At 43.5% G+C, this 22207-nt stretch overlaps 1 protein-coding gene across 1 annotated transcript; it reads left to right on the top strand.

Moving 5' to 3' along the window:
* Window positions 1-4355: 4355 nt before the first annotated feature.
* On the top strand, window positions 4356-16467 carry LOC142151082 (zona pellucida sperm-binding protein 3-like). Its single transcript, XM_075206381.1, has 8 exons — window positions 4356-4811; window positions 12693-12811; window positions 13886-13989; window positions 14054-14231; window positions 14304-14424; window positions 14537-14628; window positions 14882-15006; window positions 16222-16467. Exons 1-8 carry the CDS (start codon window positions 4362-4364, stop codon window positions 16446-16448), a joined length of 1416 nt encoding a protein of 471 aa, XP_075062482.1. The 5' UTR covers window positions 4356-4361; the 3' UTR covers window positions 16449-16467.
* Window positions 16468-22207: the final 5740 nt, after the last annotated feature.

Below are 22207 nucleotides of genomic sequence, written 5' to 3'. Positions count from 1 at the left end.
ATATAAATAAATGGTGATGATGATGATGAAGTTCAAGTAGTCATTCTCCTTAAATGTTATGTAGAGTGTCACAAATAGGACCATGTTACTTACCACAACATCACATGGATAAAAGATCTCCCTTTTAAGAATCCTCTCCCCAGCAGCACAATCATTTTGGCCATGCACAAAATGTCAGGGCTGAATGATTGATTCAGCTGCAGTTTAATAGCGGATTCTCCAGCATAAGCCCCAGTAGGCCAGGCTCAATTCCCACCCCTGATTGTCTGGATACATCACAGTTCTTCATTTAATTGACAGGTTAGTCACCCATCTTACTAATGGCATTGAATTATTCCGTTAGACGCACCGACGAGCAATGCGAACCAATAGCTGTGCAGGATGTTGAAAATTCTCATTCACTTGCAAACACGCGAGGAGGAACGCTCACTCATGATGAGCTGCTGGTCCTGACAGCAAAACTTGACCGTTGCTTTTAGCCCGCAGCTCAGTATGTCAGCAATACAGAGAATGTAAATGCATACAGGGCTGTCCGCAAGCAGTTGCGGGTGCAGTTGGGGAAAAGCCGCTCAGTCGTGCAGCTCCAGCGGCAATGGAGCGATTTTGAGGAGGAGACAGCCCGACTTCCTTGCTGAATTAAGGGCAGAGATAGCTAGGTGTAAGTTTGCTATTAATTACACTCAAGTGTCCCATTATTATAATATACATTATAATATAATATAATACATAATAACATGTAATATATTCTCCAATCATAAACAAGATAGCTTATAATAAAATTCACAGCTCCAAAGACCACCCTTGCTAGGTCTTAGTCATGTGTGTAATTAACTATGTTACCTGCCAAGCCAAGTCCATGTGAAACTGGTGTAGTGGGGTGTTTATTTGGCCAATGATGGGTCATGTGTGGTCTTGGATATTTCACATTGCAAGCTAACATTATCTGCATGACTCTATCATCATCATCATCATCATCATTTATTTATATAGCGCCAACATATTCCAACTCTATGTATGTGTTTGAGACAAAAAATCATTTCCCAAAAATGTAACAGGTCAAATTTATCCAACAGGAAGCTAACGCAACCCCTGCCACGACCACCGCCATGAGGAGGGGCTACATGATCAGTTGGTCCAGGGGGAGGATGAGGTGTCTTTCCTGGAGGAGGATGAGGTGGCTTCCAAGGAGGAGGTGGCAGCCCAGGAGGCAGCGGAGGCCTTGGAAGATAGCCACAGTTTGTCAAAGTCACCAGTCCGCTTCAGCAGCCAAACTGTACAGTTGTTGGTGGAAAAAGTACAGGGTTATTGTAATGTAGTGGACTTTTCGGGAAAATAAATTTGCGACAGAAAGACGTAGACATGTGAAACAGTTTTCACTTCCCATGGTCATAGTTTACAATACTAGAGGGCATCCTAAATACCCCCAATGGGGAACCTGCTCCCCCCCGCTTCTTGTCTTGTGTGGAGCTGACCGGTATAGCAGTGGCTGGCTTGAACATTGAAGCCTGGGAGGTGAGACTCTGCTTAGAAGCCTATTGGGAACATTTCAATTGAAAAAACGAAAATGCAGCCAAACTAGCAAAATACAACTATATATAGTATATACTTCTGAGCAATACTGTGTTCAGCAAAACAAACACCTAGGGCCATTTTTTATCACTTAACATACCATTTGTGAACTCTACCGAGCTTGGAAAATGTATTAAAGTTCACCCACAGAGCTAGCATTTCACCACATCGATGTACTAAGTGTGCATTTTCTACATTTATATTTGCTTTTTTGTAGCTGATAAGGAGTTGATGTCGCCACAACACAGACAGGCACCAAGATGCTGCCCGTCCCAAGTGCTTTTGTGGCAAATCAAAAAACAAAACAAAAAAATGCAAAAAATATATTTTAAAAAAGGACAAAAATATTTAAATATTTAATGAAATTGCTAAGAAAAAAAAATTAGAAGTTATTTTGTAAATAAAATTGTATATTTAGTTTGAAAAGCTTGTGCGTGTGTGTGTTTGATTTATGTTATAAAAATGGGTATTAAGGTTTTTGACGTTAAAAATGCTGGACTCAAACCCCCAACACTCCGCAAGCTGTACCCAGCTCCATGCTGACAGCACCAGGACTTGTCGCACACCCCTGGGTGGTGGGTGAGAGGGGTAACAGTGATTTAATTATGTCCAGCAGTGGGTCAAAGGGCGATGGCGGAACAGACCGAGCACGGTCTCTCAATTATAGGGGCGAACCTCCCATCAGTGACAGGCCTAGTGCCTAAGTTTGGAAATTGTAGTAACAACAAGCACCTATTCAAGGTTGTCAGGGAAATGGGCATGTTGACACTTTGGGATTCACAAGTGCCAGCATGCTCTGATACCCAGAGGCCACTGGATATCCGAACAAAGTAACATAAACAAAAACGGGGAAACATATTTTAATGTAAATAACATTCACCACTACACTACCCTCACTGTAGAATATGTCATCCAACATCTCTGAATTGTTTGGTAAATAATAAACAGGGGTAGTCAATAATACACAAACGCTTGAGAGATCAACGCAAAGGTTCCCATTCCCATTCAAATGCATGGCGTCCGCTGCCGTACGTAGGTCCGGGAAATGCCTAGCGGACGAATAATGCAGTAATATAGGTGGATCTACACGGCACACCAGTATGCACGTAATGTAAATGCTGTTACTCCTGAAGTCATTAAGCAGCATATGTGACGATCCGTGCTGTGTTGATTTCGGGAGTATGCCGAGGACAGTTATGTGCAGTTGTATGGGGATGTATGATGCACCAAGTATGCGTGCCGTAATGACTCAAGCCCAGTAAGTTTATGCATCTGATTGTTCCTAAATTTCTAAGCACAAAAGAATACACTGCAGGATGTGTGGTAAGAGTAGGGGTTTGATCCATGCAACTATTGGAAATAACCCACTGGGTATTTGCTCTCCCACATATGTAGGGTGAAAGGGGGGCATTGTAAGTATGATTGTGTACAAAATACCCCAACTGTTCCTATTTATATTTGAATGTACCATATGGCTATTGTTTATTCTTAAATGTACCCAGGGGCGGGCTGGGTCGCTCAGTCGGACATCTGTTCAGGGCAGGTACATTCAGGCGCGGGCGGACAAAGTTCAGCCCGGGGGGCGCACAGGCAGACGCATCACATGACACGCGACGCGGCAGCGTCATCAATGACGCGGCCACATTGCGTGTCATATGATGTGGCCGCCTGTGCGCCCCCCGGGCTGAACTTTGTCCGCCCGCGCCTGAATGTACCTGTCTGAAGTAAGAAAACTCTAATGCTTAATGTCAGCTGACGATGACTTTAATGCTATACTCAGAACTTAGAGACTAGTCAAAAGGGGTCATGATAAACATTTACAGGCTTATTTACAGCTGGACACATTTGCGACAAAAGTACAGGAATAAATGACGGTGAATGGGTTTTTTTTTTTTTGTTAAAAAAAGGGGAATATATAAAGGGACAAAAATGATCCAAGCCCAAAAAAGTGATCTATGCACCAGCGCCAACAGCCTGGGCTAACTGTGGCAATTGACAAACAGCATGGGGTCCCCTCTGTAAAGAATAAATGTAATACATCCGTATTTCTATATGTGATTTGCTGGTGTATGTAAACCTACAAGTGCCAGCATACCCATAGCTGCCAATGCATGCTGGCTCTTGCAGAACTCCAATCGCCAGCATGCCCTAGGACCTGTGGTGCCACATAAAAAAAATGCTGTTAAAAAAAACACACACAACAGTAATATTATAATGAAGGGTGGATTAGGATAATACATTTAACGTGAAAACCCCTCTAGGAATACATCCAGACTGGTATTGTTGGAGAATATGTGAAGCATGATTAAGCTTCACATAAGTTCCTAAGACATTTATATAAAGCAACCCCATCTAATAGAACAGAGCAGAATGTATGTCACCTAATTGTAATATACATACATGTAACCTGTGTCTTACATGTGTGTCAGGTTTTATATTATTCATCGTATAACACTAGAGATAGAAATGTTACTTTGGAAGTTGAAGATTTAAATATATAGAGCTATTTCTTTGATGTAGAGCAGATATGGGCAATAGTTGGCTCAGCAGCTGTTGTGGAACTAAAAGTCCTATAATGTTCTGTCAGCTGAATGTTACCTGCCCTTGTAGATTCCTTGTGTCATATCTGTATTGTTATGGTGTCCTCATTAGATGGCTGTGTGTGGTCAGAGAAGTGCTCAGGTGAGTGTGATCATTATCTGTCCCAGGTGGAGGCATTAGCAGCTGATGGGAGGGGTATAAAGGGCTGATCTCACCACTCCTGTCCTTGTGCTGTTTGTCCTGCAGTCAGAATGGGGCTGTGGGTGAGGTGGAGTTGGCTGCTGTTGGTGGCTCTGGTTTATGGATCAGGATTTGGCAGTGCTGGGGAGCATTCCTTGGTTAGGCGCCAGTCTGACACTTGGTGGAGGAATTACCAGCCCTCTGTACCTCAGTGGGGCTCTCCTAGAGGGTCTCATGTGGGGGCTGCTCGGCCTGTGTCAGGATGGGGCCCCTCTGTTAGGTATGATGGGGGAGCTGCTCAGTCTAGACAGCTGCAGCCATCCCAGGACTCTCCTATCAGTGTGCAATGTGGAGAGGACAAGATGGTGGTGACTGTGGCCAGAGACCTCTACGGGAATGGGAAGCTGGTGAAAGCCTCTGATCTAACTCTAGGTCCCCAGTCCTGCAAGCCTGGCCCCCAGAGCACAGTTACCAGTGTGGTCTTTGAAAATGGTCTTCAAGAATGTGGAAACAGCTTACAGGTATGTTTAACTGTACACTTGATACATATTCCACACTTTCCCTATGAAGATATCCCTGAAACCACATTGGGGTGGCCCTTTTTTTTGAACTGAGCCAATTTACAGCCTGTCAATCCCTCAGTAGCTAGTGGAGGCTTTGGCCTCTAATTAATTCATAGTCTGTTCTCATGAGTCATGGATCACTCCCAAGAAATCTACATCTATTGCATTTAGAGTTCTCAAGTTTGTTGATTACAACAAGACATAGCAGGCAGATGAAATGGTTTATCTCTTGCCTTGTAAAAATGTCTCTCCTTGGCACAAGGTAACAGAGCTGTAAATAAACTTGTATTTAATTATTTTTTTTTTGGTTCATACAGCTCAGTGGTGCTAAAATCCCTACTGTTCTCTACGCTAGCTGCTCCTAATATCTGCGCACACTTGTGGTTTTGCTTGTGTCCAGATTTTGCAGGTTTGATATAGGGATGAGCGCACTCGGATTTCTGAAATCCGAGCCCACCCGAACGTTGCGGATCCGAGTCGGATCCGAGACAGATCCGGGTATTGGCGCCAAATTCAAAAGTGAAACTGAGGCTCTGACTCATAATCCCGTTGTCGGATCTCGCGATACTCGGATCCTATAAATTCCCCGCTAGTCGCCGCCATCTTCACTCGGGCATTGATCAGGGTAGAGGGAGGGTGTGTTAGGTGGTCCTCTGTGCTGTTTAGTTCTGTGCTGTTTAGTGCTGTGCTGTTTAGTGCTGTGCTGTTTAGTGCTGTGCTGTTTAGTGCTGTGCTGTGCTGTGCTGTGTTCTGCAGTATCAGTCCAGTGGTGCTGTGTGCTGTGCTCTGTCCTTCTGAGGTCAGTGGTGCTGCTGGGTCCTGTGCTGTGTCCTGTTCAGTCCAGTGGTGCTGTGTCCTGTGCTCTGTGCTTCTAAGGGCATAGTTATTTCCCCAATATTCCCAAGTTTTTTAAAAATAAAAAAAAAGTAAAAAAAAAAAAAAATATATAATAATTATAACCAAATTTGCAAAACCAATCCAGCAGTATAAGTCCATTGGTACTGCAATATTACCAAGTTCACACATTCTGCAGTATCTTGTGCTACATATAATGGAGACCAAAAATTTGGAGGATAAAGTAGGGAAAGATCAAGACCCACTTCCTCCTAATGCTGAAGCTGCTGCCACTAGTCATGACATAGACGATGAAATGCCATCAACGTCGTCTTCCAAGCCCGATGCCCAATCTCGTAGTACCGGGCATGTAAAATCCAAAAAGCCCAAGTTAAGAAAAAGTAGCAAAAAGAGAAACTTAAAATCATCTGAGGAGAAACGTAAAGTTGCCAATATGCCATTTACGACACGGAGTGGCAAGGAACGGCTTAGGCCCTGGCCCGTGTTCATGACTAGTGGTTCAGCTTCACCCACGGATCTTAGCCCTCCTCCTCCTCCCCCCCCCTACAAAAAATTGAAGAGAGTTATGCTGTCAGCAACAAAACAGCAAACAACTCTGCCTTCTAAAGAGAAATTATCACAAATCCCCAACGCGAGTCCAAGGGTGTTGGTGGTTGTCAAGCCTGACCTTCCCATCACTGTACGGGAAGAGGTGGCTCGGGAGGAGGCTATTGATGATGTAGCTGGCGCTGTGGAGGAACTTGATGATGAGGATGGTGATGTGGTTATTGTAAATGAGGCACCAGGGGGGGAAACAGCTGATGTCTATGGGATGAAAAAGCCCATCGTCATGCCTGGTCAGAAGACCAAAAAATGCACCTCTTCGGTCTGGAGTTATTTTTATCCAAATCCAGACAACCAATGTATGGCAATATGTAGCTTATGTAAAGCTCAAATAAGCAGGGGTAAGGATCTTGCCCACCTAGGAACATCCTCCCTTATACGTCACCTGAATAACCTTCATAGTTCAGTGGTTAGTTCAGGAACTGGGGCTAGGACCCTCATCGGTACAGGGACACCTAAATCCCGTGGTCCAGTTGGATACACACCAGCAACACCCTCCTCGTCAACTTCCTCCACAATCTCCATCAGATTCAGTCCTGCAGCCCAAGTCAGCAGCCAGACTGAGTCCTCCTCAATACGGGATTCATCCGAGGAATCCTGCAGCGGTACGCCTACTACTGCCACTGCTGCTGTTGCTGCTGTTAGTCGGTCATCTTCCCAGAGGGGAAGTCGCAAGACCGCTAAGTCTTTCACCAAACAATTGACCGTCCAACAGTCGTTTGCCATGACCACCAAATACGATAGTAGTCACCCTATTGCAAAGCGTATAACTGCGGCTGTAACTGCAATGTTGGTGTTAGACGTGCGCCCGGTGTCCGCCATCAGTGGAGTGGGATTTAGAGGGTTGATGGAGGTATTGTGTCCCCGGTACCAAATCCCCTCGAGATTCCACTTCACTAGGCAGGCGATACCAAAAATGTACAGAGAAGTACGATCAAGTGTCCTCAGTGCTCTTAAAAATGCGGTTGTACCCACTGTCCACTTAACCACGGACATGTGGACAAGTGGTTCTGGGCAAACGAAGGACTATATGACTGTGACAGCCCACTGGGTAGATGCATCCCCTTCCGCAGCAACAGCAACAGCTGCATCAGTAGCAGCATCTACAAAATGGCTGCTCATGCAAAGGCAGGCAACATTGTGCATTACAGGCTTTAATAAGAGGCACAACGCTGACAACATATTAGAGAAAATGAGGGAAATTATCTCCCAGTGGCTTACCCCACTTAGACTCTCATGGGGATTTGTGGTGTCAGACAATGCCAGTAACATTGTGCGGGCATTAAATATGGGCAATTTCCAGCACGTCCCATGTTTTGCCCACACCATTAATTTGGTGGTGCAGCATTACCTCAAGAGTGACAGGGGTGTGCAGGAGATGCTTGCGGTGGCCCGCAAAATTGCTGGACACTTTCGGCATTCAGCCAGTGCCTACCGCAGACTAGAGGCACATCAAAAAAGCTTGAACCTGCCATCACCTCAAACAAGAGGTTGTGACGCGCTGGAACTCCACCCTCTATATGCTGCAGAGGATGGAGGAGCAGCAAAAGGCCATTCAGGCCTACACAGCCACCTACGACATAGGCAAAGGAGTGGGGATGCGCCTGAGTCAAGCGCAGTGGAGACTGATTTCCGTGTTGTGCAAGGTTCTGCAGCCATTTGAACTTGCCACACGAGAAGTCAGTTCCGACACTGCCAGCTTGAGTCAGGTCATTCCCCTGATCAGGCTGTTGCAGAAGCAGCTGGAGAAAGTGAGGGAGGAGCTGGTAAGCCATTGCGATTACAGCAAGCATGTAGCTCTTGTGGATGTAGCCCTTCGTACGCTTTGCCAGGATCCGAGGGTGGTCACTCTTTTAAAGTCAGAGGAATACATTCTGGCCACCGTGCTCGATCCTCGGTTTAAAGCGTATGTTGTGTCTCTGTTTCCGGCGGACACAAGTCTACAGCGGTGCAAAGACCTGCTGGTCAGGAGATTGTCCTCTGAAGAGGACCGTGACATGCCAACAGCTCCACCCTCATTTTCTTCCACATCTATGGCTGCGAGGAAAAAGCTCAGTTTTCCCAAAAGAGGCACTGGCGGGGATGCTGATAACATCTGGTCCGGACTGAAGGACCTGCCAACCATTGCAGACATGTCTACTCTCGCTGCATTGGATGCTGTGACAATAGAAAAAATTGTGGATGATTACTTTGCTGACACCATCCAAGTAGACATGTCAGACAGTCCATATTGTTACTGGCAGGAAAAAAAGGCAGTTTGGAAGCCCCTGTACAAACTGGCTCTATTTTACCTGAGTTGTCCCCCCTCCAGTGTGTACTCGGAAAGAGTTTTTAGTGCAGCGGGGAACCTGGTCAGTGAGCGGCGAAGGAGGTTGCTTCCTCACAACGTTGAAAAAATGATGTTTATAAAAATGAATAATCAATTCCTCAATGAAGTACAGCACTGCCCTCCAGATACTACAGAGGGACCTGTGGTTGTGGAGTCCAGCGGGGACGAATTGATAATGTGTGATGAGGAGGAAGTACACACTGTAGGGGGAGAGGAATCAGAGGTTGAGGATGAGGACGACATCTTGCCTCAGTAGAGCCTGTTTAGTCTGTACAGGGAGAGATGAATAGCTTTTTTGGTGTGGGGGCCCAAACAAACCAATCATTTCAGTCAAAGTTGTTTGGTAGGCCCTGTCGCTGAAATGATTGGTTTGTTAAAGTGTGCATGTCCTATTTCAACAACATACCTCTCAACTGCAGCTCATCCCTCCTCTGCGGGGATAATGTCTCCTGTGCTCTGACACGTCACTCTGTGTACTCTCAGCCTCAGGATCTGACACTACAGCTACCATGCCTCTTGTAGCAGCCCTCACTCCAGGGCCTCTTCCATGTGCAGTGTCCCCCTCTCTCTTGGGTTCACTATAGTGGCATGGAGTTCTCCCCCTCATCCAGGGCACACATTCCTTGCCCTGGCTCAGTCACCACGCTCAGACTTCCAGGCAATGCTGGGGGAGCCTGGGAGCTTCCACCCCAGGTCCCCAGCTACAACTCTCCTCTCCTGTGTCTTCTCTCTCTTTCTGACACTTTAAAGATCGTGCCTTTAAATGAAAAAGTCAGTCTTCATTGCACGACTATGTGCAAGTGCAACAGGGACATTTTTTTGGGTTTACAAAGTCAAACAATAACACTACGACCCTGTCTGTCTGGGGTCTGTCAATGACGAATTGTCTGGAGCATGTTTGGAGGAGGTATTGTGGCCCCGGTATCAAATTGGGTACCGGGGCCACCACACTACGCAGTCAAGATAGATAGATGCGTATTGCGTATCATAGATAAAGTACATTCAGTGGTGTGGGGCAAATTGAAAAATATTCAAAATGCACTGACATTATCAAAAACAAGAGGTTGTCACACGCTAAAACTCCAACATGTATATGATGGAGAGGATGGAGGAGCAGCCGTATGTGTAGTGTAATGCAGATCTGTTGAAGGTTTTTTATATATTTTATTGTGGTGCCCAGTGCCCACTCCTCTACGCAGTCCAGGTACATTTATTGGTGCGAATCATAAAAGTTCAGGGTTTTTAATATATATTGTGGTGACCCACTCCTCTACGCAGTCCAGGTACATTTATTGGTGCGAATCATAAAAGTTCAGGGTTTTTAATATATATTGTGGTGACCCACTCCTCTACGCAGTCCAGGTACATTTATTGGTGCGAATCATAAAAGTTCAGGGTTTTTAATATATATTGTGGTGACCCACTCCTCTACGCAGTCCAGGTACATTTATTGGTGCGAATCATAAAAGTTCAGGGGTTTTAATATATATTGTGGTGACCCACTCCTCTACGCAGTCCAGGTACATTTATTGGTGCGAATCATAAAAGTTCAGGGTTTTTAATAGATATTGTGGTGACCCACTCCTCTACGCAGTCCAGGTACAATTATTGGTGCGAATCATAAAAGTTCAGGGTTTTTAATATATATTGTGGTGACCCACTCCTCTACGCAGTCCAGAAAGATACCTTGTTGCAACGTTTTGGACTAATAACTATATTGTGAGGTGTTCACAATACACTGTAAATTAGTGGAAATGCTTGTTATTGAATGTTATTGAGGTTAATAATAGCCTAGGAGTGAAAATAAGCCCAAAAACTTGATTTTTAAACTTTTTATGTTTTTTTCAAAAAAAATCCGAATCCAATACCTTAAATCCGAACCGAGACCTTTCGTCAAGTGTTTTGCGAGACAAATCCGAACCTCAAAAATAACGAAAATCCGGATCCAAAACACAAAACACGAGACCTCAAAAGTCGCCGGTGCACATCCCTAGTTTGATAACGGTTCTTGCTCCAATCAATATGCAAAGCACTCGGCAAACAATGGAATGACCTTCCTGATGCTTGTATATGTTCCATAATGTGTATGCAGGTGTTGTGGTGGTAAATGCAAATCCAATCCAGGGCTGTCTTTCCCATTGGGCATGCTGGGCAACTCCCTGGGGTTTCCTCAGGCAAGGGGGTCCCATAGACAGGACTCTGAAAAAAAATTAATGTTGGGTGTGACCAGAACCATGATAAAGGGAGACAAACAGGAGCATAAAGGAGTGCACAGTGTGTGAAATAGTGGCGACATGAAGGGGGACAAAAGCAGCTGATGTGGCATATGGAGAGATCTGATGGGCATGCAAGGGGCATTTAGTTAGGTTTGATGGCATGTGGAGTGGTGTTATGGGTATGTTGGCCATTTATGAATTTTTTTTAATCCTCCCTTCAACAGTTCATTCCACAGTGATTGTGAAGACTATGGGCTGAATTTGCTAAACTGCAGGTTTGAAAAAGTGGAGATGTTGCCTATAGCAACCAATCAGATTTTAGTTGTCATTTGTTTAGTACATTCTACAAAATGACAGCTAGAATCTGATTGGTTGCTATAGGCAACATCTCCACTTTTTCAAACCTGCAGTTTTGTAAATATATCCCTATATGTAGCTCATTGAAACCTCCTTCCCTGGATACAGCAGCAAGGTAAGAGTTGTACTGATTTGGTGATTATTGTGACGATTTTAGAATCGTTGGCTATCTTCTTTCATTTGGCAAGATATTGTAAAAAAAACAATAAAGTGGATTAATCTCTGTAGTACAGCATGTTCTAATGTTTAAACATACTTTGCAGGCAACTATAAATATAAACTTATTTTTATCAATTTACATATTTATTCCTGTAAGTGGTTGTGTAGGTAGGGGCCACAGTGCACTGCTTCACCTGGGAGCTCATAATGTTAGGATGGCCCTGAATAGAAGTTTCCTGCACTGACTGAGGTGCTCATTATCAATGGGCAGTATAGGATATAATTGAAGGTTCTCAAATATGTGCTGCAGATCACCCTACAGAGGTGTCCAATGACACTTGTCCAGAAACCTGCCTGTAGTTTTGCTTTACAATTGCTGGCTTGGGATTTCTATTACCTGTGCCTCCTACTGGCCAATGCGATGTACCACCAGGAAAGAATCCAGGCTTGGTAACATGACATCTGTCAGTGTGCCAGGCTAGTCTCTACCACTGTATGGTGAGTTATAGCTTTAAAAACAAACCCTTTCAAACCTTTACAGACAATCAATTGCATTGGCAACACAGACTCTATCAATCTTGGTCTGTCACCCAGATACAATGCTTGCAGTGTCTTTATTTAATCGTAAACCCCACGACTGCAAAGGGATTCTGGCAAGGGACAGAAACTTCCTCACAGGTCCATTTTCCTCTGAAGGAGGGCACCCTGATATCAGCAGACCTTTATATGGTAGACAGGAAGGTGGACATCACATGCAGTACAGTCTGTTTCCAATAAGGAAAAGTCCTAGGCACACAGCAGTCTTCTGTTCTCCATATGGAAAGATGTAGGTTACAATCAGCCCTCATGACAGTTCAATGGTTTTCTCGTGGTTGCCTGAGAACTATGGTCTTCTGAGTGGGCCCCACTGCTCTTTCCATAAGTGAATGTCCTATGTAAGGGGTGGTGACTTTGGGCTTTAAGCCAACTATTTTCTCGTGCCGCAGAAGCATATGTTGCCAGACCCCACTTTTGAAAAGGGGTTAATAGACTAAAGCAAGAGTTGGCTACACCTCCATTAATGTCTTGTTTTTTTTCATGTGGTGTCTCCCCAGAGAGGGGGAAATCTTCCTTTGTCCCACTTCTAGGTTGTATAAGCCATTCAATTGGCCCATAAAATTTACACTCATTTTAGTATTCTATCATATCGGCCAACTGGTCCTTATTTGTACCCAAACCTCCCCACCATATCTCTGCTTCTGAACTTTGGGTCTAATAGTCTGTCGTAACAATAGAAATCTATAAATGCATTCTTTATAGTATTTGTCCCTGTATCTACAGATGACTCCAGATTGGCTGATCTACATAACCAATCTAGTATACAGTCCAACATCTCCCAGGGGTGTCCCCATCACCAGGACCAACCCTGCTGTGGTTCCCATCCAGTGTTTCTACCCCCAGTAAGCTTATACTAATTCCAGATTATATCGTGTCACATGCTTAATCTTATATTTTTAGATATATTTTTTTTTAATTTTACTGCATGACTGGTTCCCAGTGACAAACTGACCACCTGCAGGAAACCCAACTCTTGGCTGAAACCATCCCTTAGGTTCTCTTCAGGGCAATAGCTTAAAGATAGGGCTCCAATGCATTCTGGTTTTGCAACTATTAGTCTTCTGTCTGAGGGGTATTTATTTTCTTTTTTATTAAACCTCCTAGACATGCTCAGGATAAGGTACAAAGGTATCAAAGTAGCTGTTAGAAATCTACACAAAGATCTTCTAGAGCTCTTATGACTTTCTGCCTCCAAAAATTGTACACCAGCCCTCCTGTACTAGCCTAGGAGCCCTCACTGTGGTAACTGGTTATCTTTTGCTGGTAAAATGGAGCTGTAACCTATTGATTAGAAGGTGGAAAACTTTCTGTGGTCTTTCCTACTGCCGAATATTGTCAGAGCCAAGTGGCTAATGGTCTATCTCTAACAAAATCCTCCAGAATAAATGCCTGTACCTGCTTATTAGAAGACATCTGACTCCTGCCAGCTATGCTGACAATACTCAACTGGCAGAACAGGGTGCAGAGCAAATGCCAATCATGAGTTGTAGTTTGTTCCCTCCCCACCATCCACCTCCCTGAACACTCAAAGCTGGAAAGAAATGTAATTATGAAGGCCTAGCCTGAGCAGCACCATGCCTCTTCTTGCAGAAAAGACCTGGCCATTAAAGAACCATAATTTTGTCTTTCACCACAGTATTTCTTTGTTTGCTTCCAGTGTATGATTGCCAACAAAAATCCTGTAACATAAAATGCTGTCTTAAGATGCACTACCTAAATTTACTTCTAACTTTCGAGTATATAGACTTCACCTTCATACACATTATGTCCTACTTGAAGAAATGTGCTGTAACTGACTAAAGCAGACCTGAGCGTTTATTTCTTGGTTCTTATTTGATTAAAAGGTTTAGTATGGTATTTCTGTTTTAATTTGCCTATAATATTTTACACCTGTTGATGGGTTTAATTCTATGTAGACACGGTAATGTGAGCAGTAATGCCATCAAGCCAACATGGGTTCCATTCAGTACAACGGTGTCCTCAGAAGAGAGGTTGTCCTTCTCCTTGCAACTAATGACTGGTAAGTGGAGTTGGGGGTAGATGGTGTTGGGTCTAGTTCCCCTAATCTTCTGTTTACTTTACAGATGACTGGAGTGCTCCCAGATCTTCATCTGTCTTCCAGCTGGGGGACATGTTCTCTATAGAGGCCTCTGTGGACACTATGAATCATGTCCCTATGATTCTCTTCATTGATCGCTGTGTGGCCACTGTGTCTCCTGATGTGAACTCCAACCCTCGTTATGAGATTATTACATCCAATGGGTATGTAATGCACCATAATGTTCAGGTTGATGTTATAGATTTAGCCAGGAGTCTAACCAACTTGTTCTACAGGTGCCTGTTGGATGGTAAGCAAGAAGACTCCTCTTCTGCCTTCATATCCCCAAGACCCCAGTCAGACAAGCTCCAGTTTACGGTTGATGCTTTCCGCTTCATTGGGACAGATGTTTCTGTGGTGAGAATTGACTTTATTCAGCTTATATTTGTGTACAAGAGTGCCCATTCCATTGTAGTGGCTTTATATTTAGACCTTATGTCTTTCCTTTTGTCCAATTCAAATCTCCTAGGTCTACATCACTTGTTATCTAAAAGCTGCTGCTGTTAACCAGACCCCTGATCCCATGAACAAAGCCTGTTCCTACAGGAAAACTTCTAGCAGGTGAGAATGTCCTCCAGTAGCTCCTCTAGTTTAACCAATACACAGCCCATCATAATGTGCTAATGCCTCACTGGTGTTGCTGGTAATGGTTGACTGATTGTGTTCTCATAGATTGCTGTCTGTATAAACAGGATATATTTAGAGAAATATTTGTTCAAACTGGTTCATTAGAACACCATTTTGGCCAGGAACTTATTTGGCGTATTGTGAATATTCTCACCATAATAACCTGAGATCTCTCTATCCCCTATAGCTGGTTTCCTGTGGAGGGCTCCAATGCAATCTGCCAATGCTGTGACTCTGGGAACTGTGCCGCTGGTCAGAGCAGGAGAATTGTATCTGGTGGGAGACTAATTGGCAAAAGAGAAATTCCAGCCAGTGAGTTACAAACCTTATGCTTGAGATTTAAAAAGAAAAAGTATCTTCATAAAAACCTGCCAGCCATTGGGAGCTCTTCCTCTGCCCTGCAGACTGTCTAAAGCTGATTACACCTCAATCAATCCTACTGCTTTGACAAAAGTACTGTGGCTGGATCACTTCCACCATGGCTGGGCTCTGTAGTTTGGAAAGTGATGGCACATGCAGGCCAGTAACTGTTCTGACATTTACCCACTCATTATTGAGAAACAATGGGGAATTGAGGTTGCTTTCAGGCCTGTTGCTGACTTCAGCTGGAGTTATATGGCTGTGTGCTCAATTATGAGGGCAGTTACTGTGCACTGAGCACATGAACATCTCTTCAGATGTTCCCTAAACTTTAACTTGACAGACTGAAACATAAGTTCAAAAAAACACATTTGGATGTACCTTAAAACTTCTGACTAGTGGCTTTTCCAGAAGGCAATGTGTGGCTTGGGTCTATGTAACCCTCAGCTGTCCAGTATTGCAGGACACTTACTAGGGGCCTGATTCATTAAGTATCTTAAATGAAGAGGTATCTTTCAGTCTCCGGGACAAAACCATGTAACAATGCAAGGGGTGCAAATTGGCATTCTGCTTTGCACATAAGTTAAATACTGACTGTTATTTCATGTAACACACAAATATCAACTTTAAATTTCAGTGTACAAATAAGCTATAAAGTATTTGTGCGCTACATGAAAAAAGTCAGTATTTAACTTATGTGCAAAACAGAATGCCAATTTGCACCAATGCATTGTAACATGGTTTTGTCCAGGATACTGAAATAATAAACTTCTTCATTTGAGATCCTTAATGAATCGGGCCCTAGGTCTGCAAAAAAGGCTGCGTGACTATGTAGCTAAGGAGTTTTGGCACATTTGGGTGGGTATTAAAATGTCTACTCTAGAAAGTGAATACTTGTAGGATTTCCGCAATGATTAAGCAGACTATCAGACTTTACTTCAAGGTCTGGATCTGGGTTAAGCTCTAGCTTATACATGGGCCTCAACATTGTGTAACTGTATTTACTATAGTTGTGCTCCATTCCAATTCCTCCATAATGTCTGCTATGGAGGAATGTGGCCTCCTCATTGTGCCACTGTATCTAGTACACTAATTTCGATCCCATTCCTTAATATCAGTCAGAAATGAATCGGGATGTATCTTAAAAAATTCTATTCTTCCCTGTAGGGCCATCTACAGAAGAACATGGATTGGCAACATTGGGTCCTCTACTGGTGGTTGGAGCAGAACCTGTCCAGGCTTCCAGCAGAGCAACAGCCGAGTCTGGACACATAGAACTGTGGGTGTTGGTGACTGTTGTGACAGTCAGTCTGGTTGTTGTAGCTGGCTGTTTTATTCTGACTGTAAAACATGTCCTGAAGAGAAGGGCTAATGTACTGGTTGTAGAGAAATAAAAACCTTTATAAATAAAAACCTCTGTCCTTGGGTCCTAATGGTATTTGACAGGTTCAACACCAGCTACACAGGAGTTGTTAAACTGCTCTAATGCAGGGTTAACTTAATCAACAGTATCCAGCAATTGGTCTAAACAGCTGATAGACCCAATGTTCGGAGAACAAGCAACATTTTCTAAATGTAGTTGGCTGATCACCTCTGTGCTCTTCTGTCCATCTAACTGACCCCTAGATATCCAATGTATATCATTTTATCCACATGTGTGGACACTAATCCTGGCCTTGGTTCCAAGAGGAAGGATCAGCCTACATGTAACCAAATTGGCAAGTATACAATGGGTCTAGGGCATTGGTTAAATATCCCTTCTCTGATCTTATCACAACAATGAAGGCACCATCTAATGTTGGCTTATCAGATTAAAAATAATTACATTGCAGAGTCATAACTTAATAGCTAAGAACTTGGGCACATGTACCCCATGCTAGAAATGCCGACTTAAACAAAAACCCTAAAGATGTTGGGCGGGTGCACATCACTATTGACAGATGTCTTGAGGGATGAACTTATAGCCATGAGTGTCTGTCCACTGAAATACCTCAATGATGTCACTGGTTCCTAATGAATAGACTGTATTAAAATAAACTCAACCAGCAAAATGGCTGTTGGGGTACACAAAGCACACATACCACTGCAAGACTAATTGGAAAGGTAGGAGATAAGTGTCCTGAAAAAACCTAATATGTAGGTGAGTGGCCACTGTCTGGATCAGCTACATCATTGGCTGATATATTTAGATCTACTTCTGTTTTATAGACTCACTGTATATTACACTTCATCATTCACTGTTAGAATTGTGTTATCTGCCATTCAAAGTCAGACTGACTCTGAATCCAAGAGGCAGTTGTTTCTTATGTAGCATCACCATATTACAAAGCAGTGTACAGTAAGTGTCAACAGTCCCTGACTGGTAGAAGCTGGAGCAAATTCTGGGAGAACACATCACCAAATTGCAGCATGTGGAAACAAGGCAACATCTGATGAATGTTTAGGTGTCATTCGGGCTACTGGAAAATGTGGCCAGTTGATGACCTCATCCACATGTTTTGGTCATGCTCATACATTTTATTCCCTGGAGTGTGAGGCTGAAATATAAAGTATTTTCACTGATATTGTATCTGTTGTGAAATGTATGTTAAATGAGAATACCATATACAACTTTTATTTGCTCTTAGTTTCCTCCTTTTCTCATAAAGATATTTTGATAATTTTTGTGAACTTTAATTTAGCAGTGGTATGTATTTTAGGCCACATTTGGCTTGGGTCTTCAATGGAAAAATCTATTTTTTTTCTTATGCCACATCAAGGAACATTAAAAAGGCAGTGCAAAGTTCCTCACACCTGAACGGTGTTTTTGGCAGAAACCAGAAAACTAAACTGGAAAATTGTAATTTTCATTGACGGCAAAATGTTTCTATTTTGGCCTTAGGTGTTCTGAATGGAATTCAAACCCAACCTCTGAGTAGAATGGAATAGATCTGTATAGGTGGCACTCTGCACCTGCATGAAATGGTTGTTGCAAGGAATTCCTTAAGTGGTGAGCAGCATGAGAGGTCTTGTAGATGGGAGTGAGAGATGGGTAACAGAGATAATGTGAAATGCAGGCCAGTAGATATAAGAGGGCTACAGTGTATTTTAATGAGATTTGAGATGTATGGAGGGTTTGTGTTGTAGATAAGGGTGCATAATTTGAATTGGATTCAGGAGGACCTGAGAAGTCAGTGTAGGTATTGGCATAGTGGTGTGGCAGATGTGGAGTGGTGAGAAAGGAGACGGGCCTTACTGAGGCATTTAAGATGGATTGAAGTGGGAGTAGATTGGTGAGGGAAATGATAGAAAACGAGGTTGCAATTGTCAAGGTGGGTGGTAAGAGAATGAGTTTTGGTAGCATCTTGGGTAAGAACTGTATCGTGCCACCATTTCTGTGTTGTGGCAACAGGACTTGAAGAGAAATTGCATAGGTTGATCAAAACAAAGGGCAGAAGCAAGTATGATACAAAGGCAGCTGGTTTGCGAGTCTGAGGAAACTTAATGATGCTGAGAGATTTGAGGTAAGTGTAAGGAATACACTGGCAGGAAGAATGAGCTTGGGTTGTGATAGTTTGCAGTATCTTAGCAGAAGACTGGGAACAATGAGTCACGTTACTGAAATAATGATATGCAGGCTAATATGGAGATACAATGTAGCCGAAGATCTCAGGCAGTACACAGTCAGATAATTGAGAATTCCCTTTGACACTGATTCAGAATAGCAAACAGTCTCTGGTATAAATGAGCACTTGAGGCAGATATGCAGACTAGCTGATGGTACACAGTCCAAAAAGCAAATATGAGCACTTGATGAGCCCCAGAGCCTTTCTGTGAGAATGGAAAAACATATATAAATGATTATGGTGCTCATATTGTTTGCAGCCTAGTACTATAGAAAGGAACGCCTTTAAGTCCAAAAGTTAAGTATAAAGGACTATGTGTACATCAAGTGCTCACATACACTTTAGGAGATGATGGTACTCTTGGTAGAGTTCATTTTCCAGCTTTCAAAAGTCATTATTGAATGGACAAATTTTAATACAAACTCATAACAGAGAATACATAGTGCAGTATGTATCGATCCATATAGTCCTCTACCAATAATTGTACACAAAATAAGTGGAAATATCTTTTTCGAAAACATTTCAGACATGCATAGAACAAAGCATTCTGGTGGTGACCGTAGACCTTTTCCCCTTAGGAAACATGCTTACAGAAACATTTCTTGTTTAATGGCCTTATATCATCCACATCAAGTTGCATATGGGCTTTCTCCAGGATAGGTACTCAACTCACCATGAGATAGAGCCAGAGACTCTTTAATCAATTGGAGCCAAAGTAACAGGACCAACAAGCTATCATGTAAACAGCAATATGAAACTGGACAGTTGATGGCCTATCTCATTGAGACAACCCATAGGATTAGCAAGAGCACACCTCCAACAGTAACTGGCAAAAGTGATCACATGCAAATCCTAGCAGGAAGGTGTTGACTCTGGCAGTAGGGAAGCTGATTAACTTTTTCATTGGCCATGGGATCTGGGCACCACCAGTGCAGAGCTTGCTCAGGAATGGCAGCAGGCAGGTGTGAGTGCATCTGCACGCAGTCAGGTGAAGACTTTTGGAAGATTTTTTATTAATCTTTATTTACATGGCGCCACAAAATTTCTGCAGCACCGTACAGAAAACAGACAGTGGACCATACAGGGTAATACAGTGCAGAGCAGTGAACATAAATGCTAGTACTTCAATTCCTCCAAACATAGCTAGCATAGTGGAGTTGGAGGAGAAAAAAAGGTAGAGAGACAGGAGGAAAGAGGGCCCTGCTCATAAGAGCTTACATCCTAAAGGGAGGATAAACAGGCAGGAAGCACAATGGGGAGTCAGACGAAAGAGGAGCAGGACAGGGGATGAGAGGGGAGGAGATAAGGAGTAAGGGTGGTATGAGTTGAGGAACAGATGAGTTTTAAGTCCTTGTTTGAAGGCACACAAATTAGGGAACAGTTGGATGGAGGAGGGATGTGGGAGGTCATTCCAGTGGAGGGGGCAGCCTAGGAGAAATCTTGTATAGTGGAGTGGGATGAGGTGATCAATGTGGAGGAGAGGCGATAGTCATTGGCTGAATGCAGGGTACAGGATTGATTGTGAATGGAGAGGAGGTTGGAGATGTATGGAGCAGTGGAGTGGCTTGTAGGTCAGGGTAAGCAGTTTGAAAACGATTCTGTAGGGAAAGGGGATCCAGTGTAGGGCAAGGCAGAGAGGGGAGTCAGAAGAGGAGCGATGGGAGAGGAAGATGAGTCTCGCAGCCATATTGAATATAGACCTGAGGCGGGAGAGGGGGAGGCCAGCGAGGAGAAGGTTGCAGTAATCAAGACAGGAAATAATGAGAGCATGGATGATGGTTTTGTGGCATCCTGAGAAAGGAAGGGATGGATGCGGGCGATGTTGCGGAGTTGGAAGCGACAGGATTGGGCTAGAGATTGAATGTGGGGGGCGAAGGAGAGAAAAGAGTCAAAGGTGCCATGACCACCGCCATTAGGAGGGACTACATGACCAGTTGGCCCAGTGGGAGGATGGTGTGGCTTTCCCAGAGGAGGATGAGGTGGCTTCCCCAGAGGAGGTGGCAGCCCAGGAGGAGGAGGCAGCAGAGGCCTTGGAAGATAGCCACAGTTTGTCAAAGTCAGCAGTCCGCTTCAGCAGCCAAACTAAACAGTTGCTAGTGGAAAAAAATAAGTACAGGGTTATTGTAATTTAGTGGACTTTTCAGGAAAAAAAATTTTTGGACAGAAATATGTAGACATGTGAATTTCACTTCGAATGGTCATAATTTACAATACTAGAGGACATTCTAAGTACCCCCAATGGGGAGCCTGTCCCACCCCACTTCTTGTTTTGTGTGGAGCTGACCGGTATAGCAGTGGCTGGCTTGAACATTGAAGCCTGGGAGGTGAGACTCTGCTTAGAATTATTGGGAACATTTCAAATGAAAAAACAAAAAATGCAGCCAAACTAGCAAAATACAACTATATATACTGTAATACTGTGTTCAGCAAAACAAAAACCTAGGGTAAATTTTTAGCACTTAACATACCATTTGTTAACTCTACCGAGCTTGCAAAATGTATTAAATTTCACCCATAGAGCTAGTATTTCACCACATCGATGTACTAAATGTGCATTTTATACATTTATATTTCCTTGTTTGCAGCTGATGAGGAGTTGATGTCGCCACAACACACCCACACTCCAAGATGCTGCCCGTCCAAAGCGGCAAATCAAAAAGCAAAACAAAAAAATGCAAAAAATATATTTTAAAAAAAGACAAAAAAATTATAATATTTAATGAAATTTCTAAAAAAAAATGTTAGGTTATTTTATAAATAAAATTGTATATTTAGTTTGAAAAACTTGTGTGTGTGTGTGTGTTTGATTTATGTTATAAAAATGGGTATTAAGGTTTGTGAAATTAAAAATGCTGGACTCAACCCCCCCAACCCCCCACAATCTGTACCCAGCTCCATGCTGACAGCACCAGGACTCGTCCCACACCCCTGGGTGGTGGGTGAGAGGGGTAACAGTGATTTAATTATGTCCAGCAGTGGGTTATAGGGCGATGGAGGAACAGATCGGGCACGGTCTCTCAATTATAGGGGGCAAACCTCCAATCAGTGACAGGCCTAGTGCCTAAGTTTGGCAATTGTAGTAACAACAAGCACCTATTCAAGGTTGTCAGGGAAATGGGGATGTTGACACTTTGGGATTCACAAGTGCCAGCATGCTCTGATACCCAGAGGCCACTGGATATCCGAACAAAGTAACATAAAAAAAAATGGGGAAATATATTTTAATGTAAATTAGACCCACCACTACACTACCCTCACTGTAGAATATGTCATCCAACATCCCTGTATTGTTTATTAAATAATAAACAATAATAAATAGTCAATAATCAGGGGTGCACGGAGGATTGTCGGGGAAGGTTTCTCCCCGACGACCGAAAAAAAAAAAAAACACGAGAGAGAGCGCCCGCGCATGCGCAACAGCTCCGTTTCGCCAGCGCTGTCCTATACAGCAGCCGCGGCGCTGTCTAAGAAGCGTCTGCGGTGGTGCTGTATACAATACAGCACCGCCGCGGACGCTTCTCTGACAGCGCCGCGGCTGCTGTATAGGA

This window comes from Mixophyes fleayi, chromosome 4 (assembly GCF_038048845.1).
Source record: "Mixophyes fleayi isolate aMixFle1 chromosome 4, aMixFle1.hap1, whole genome shotgun sequence".
NCBI lineage: Eukaryota > Metazoa > Chordata > Amphibia > Anura > Limnodynastidae > Mixophyes > Mixophyes fleayi.
Note: the sequence above shows the minus strand (reverse complement) of the source record. Positions and strands in the feature narration are given on the sequence as shown.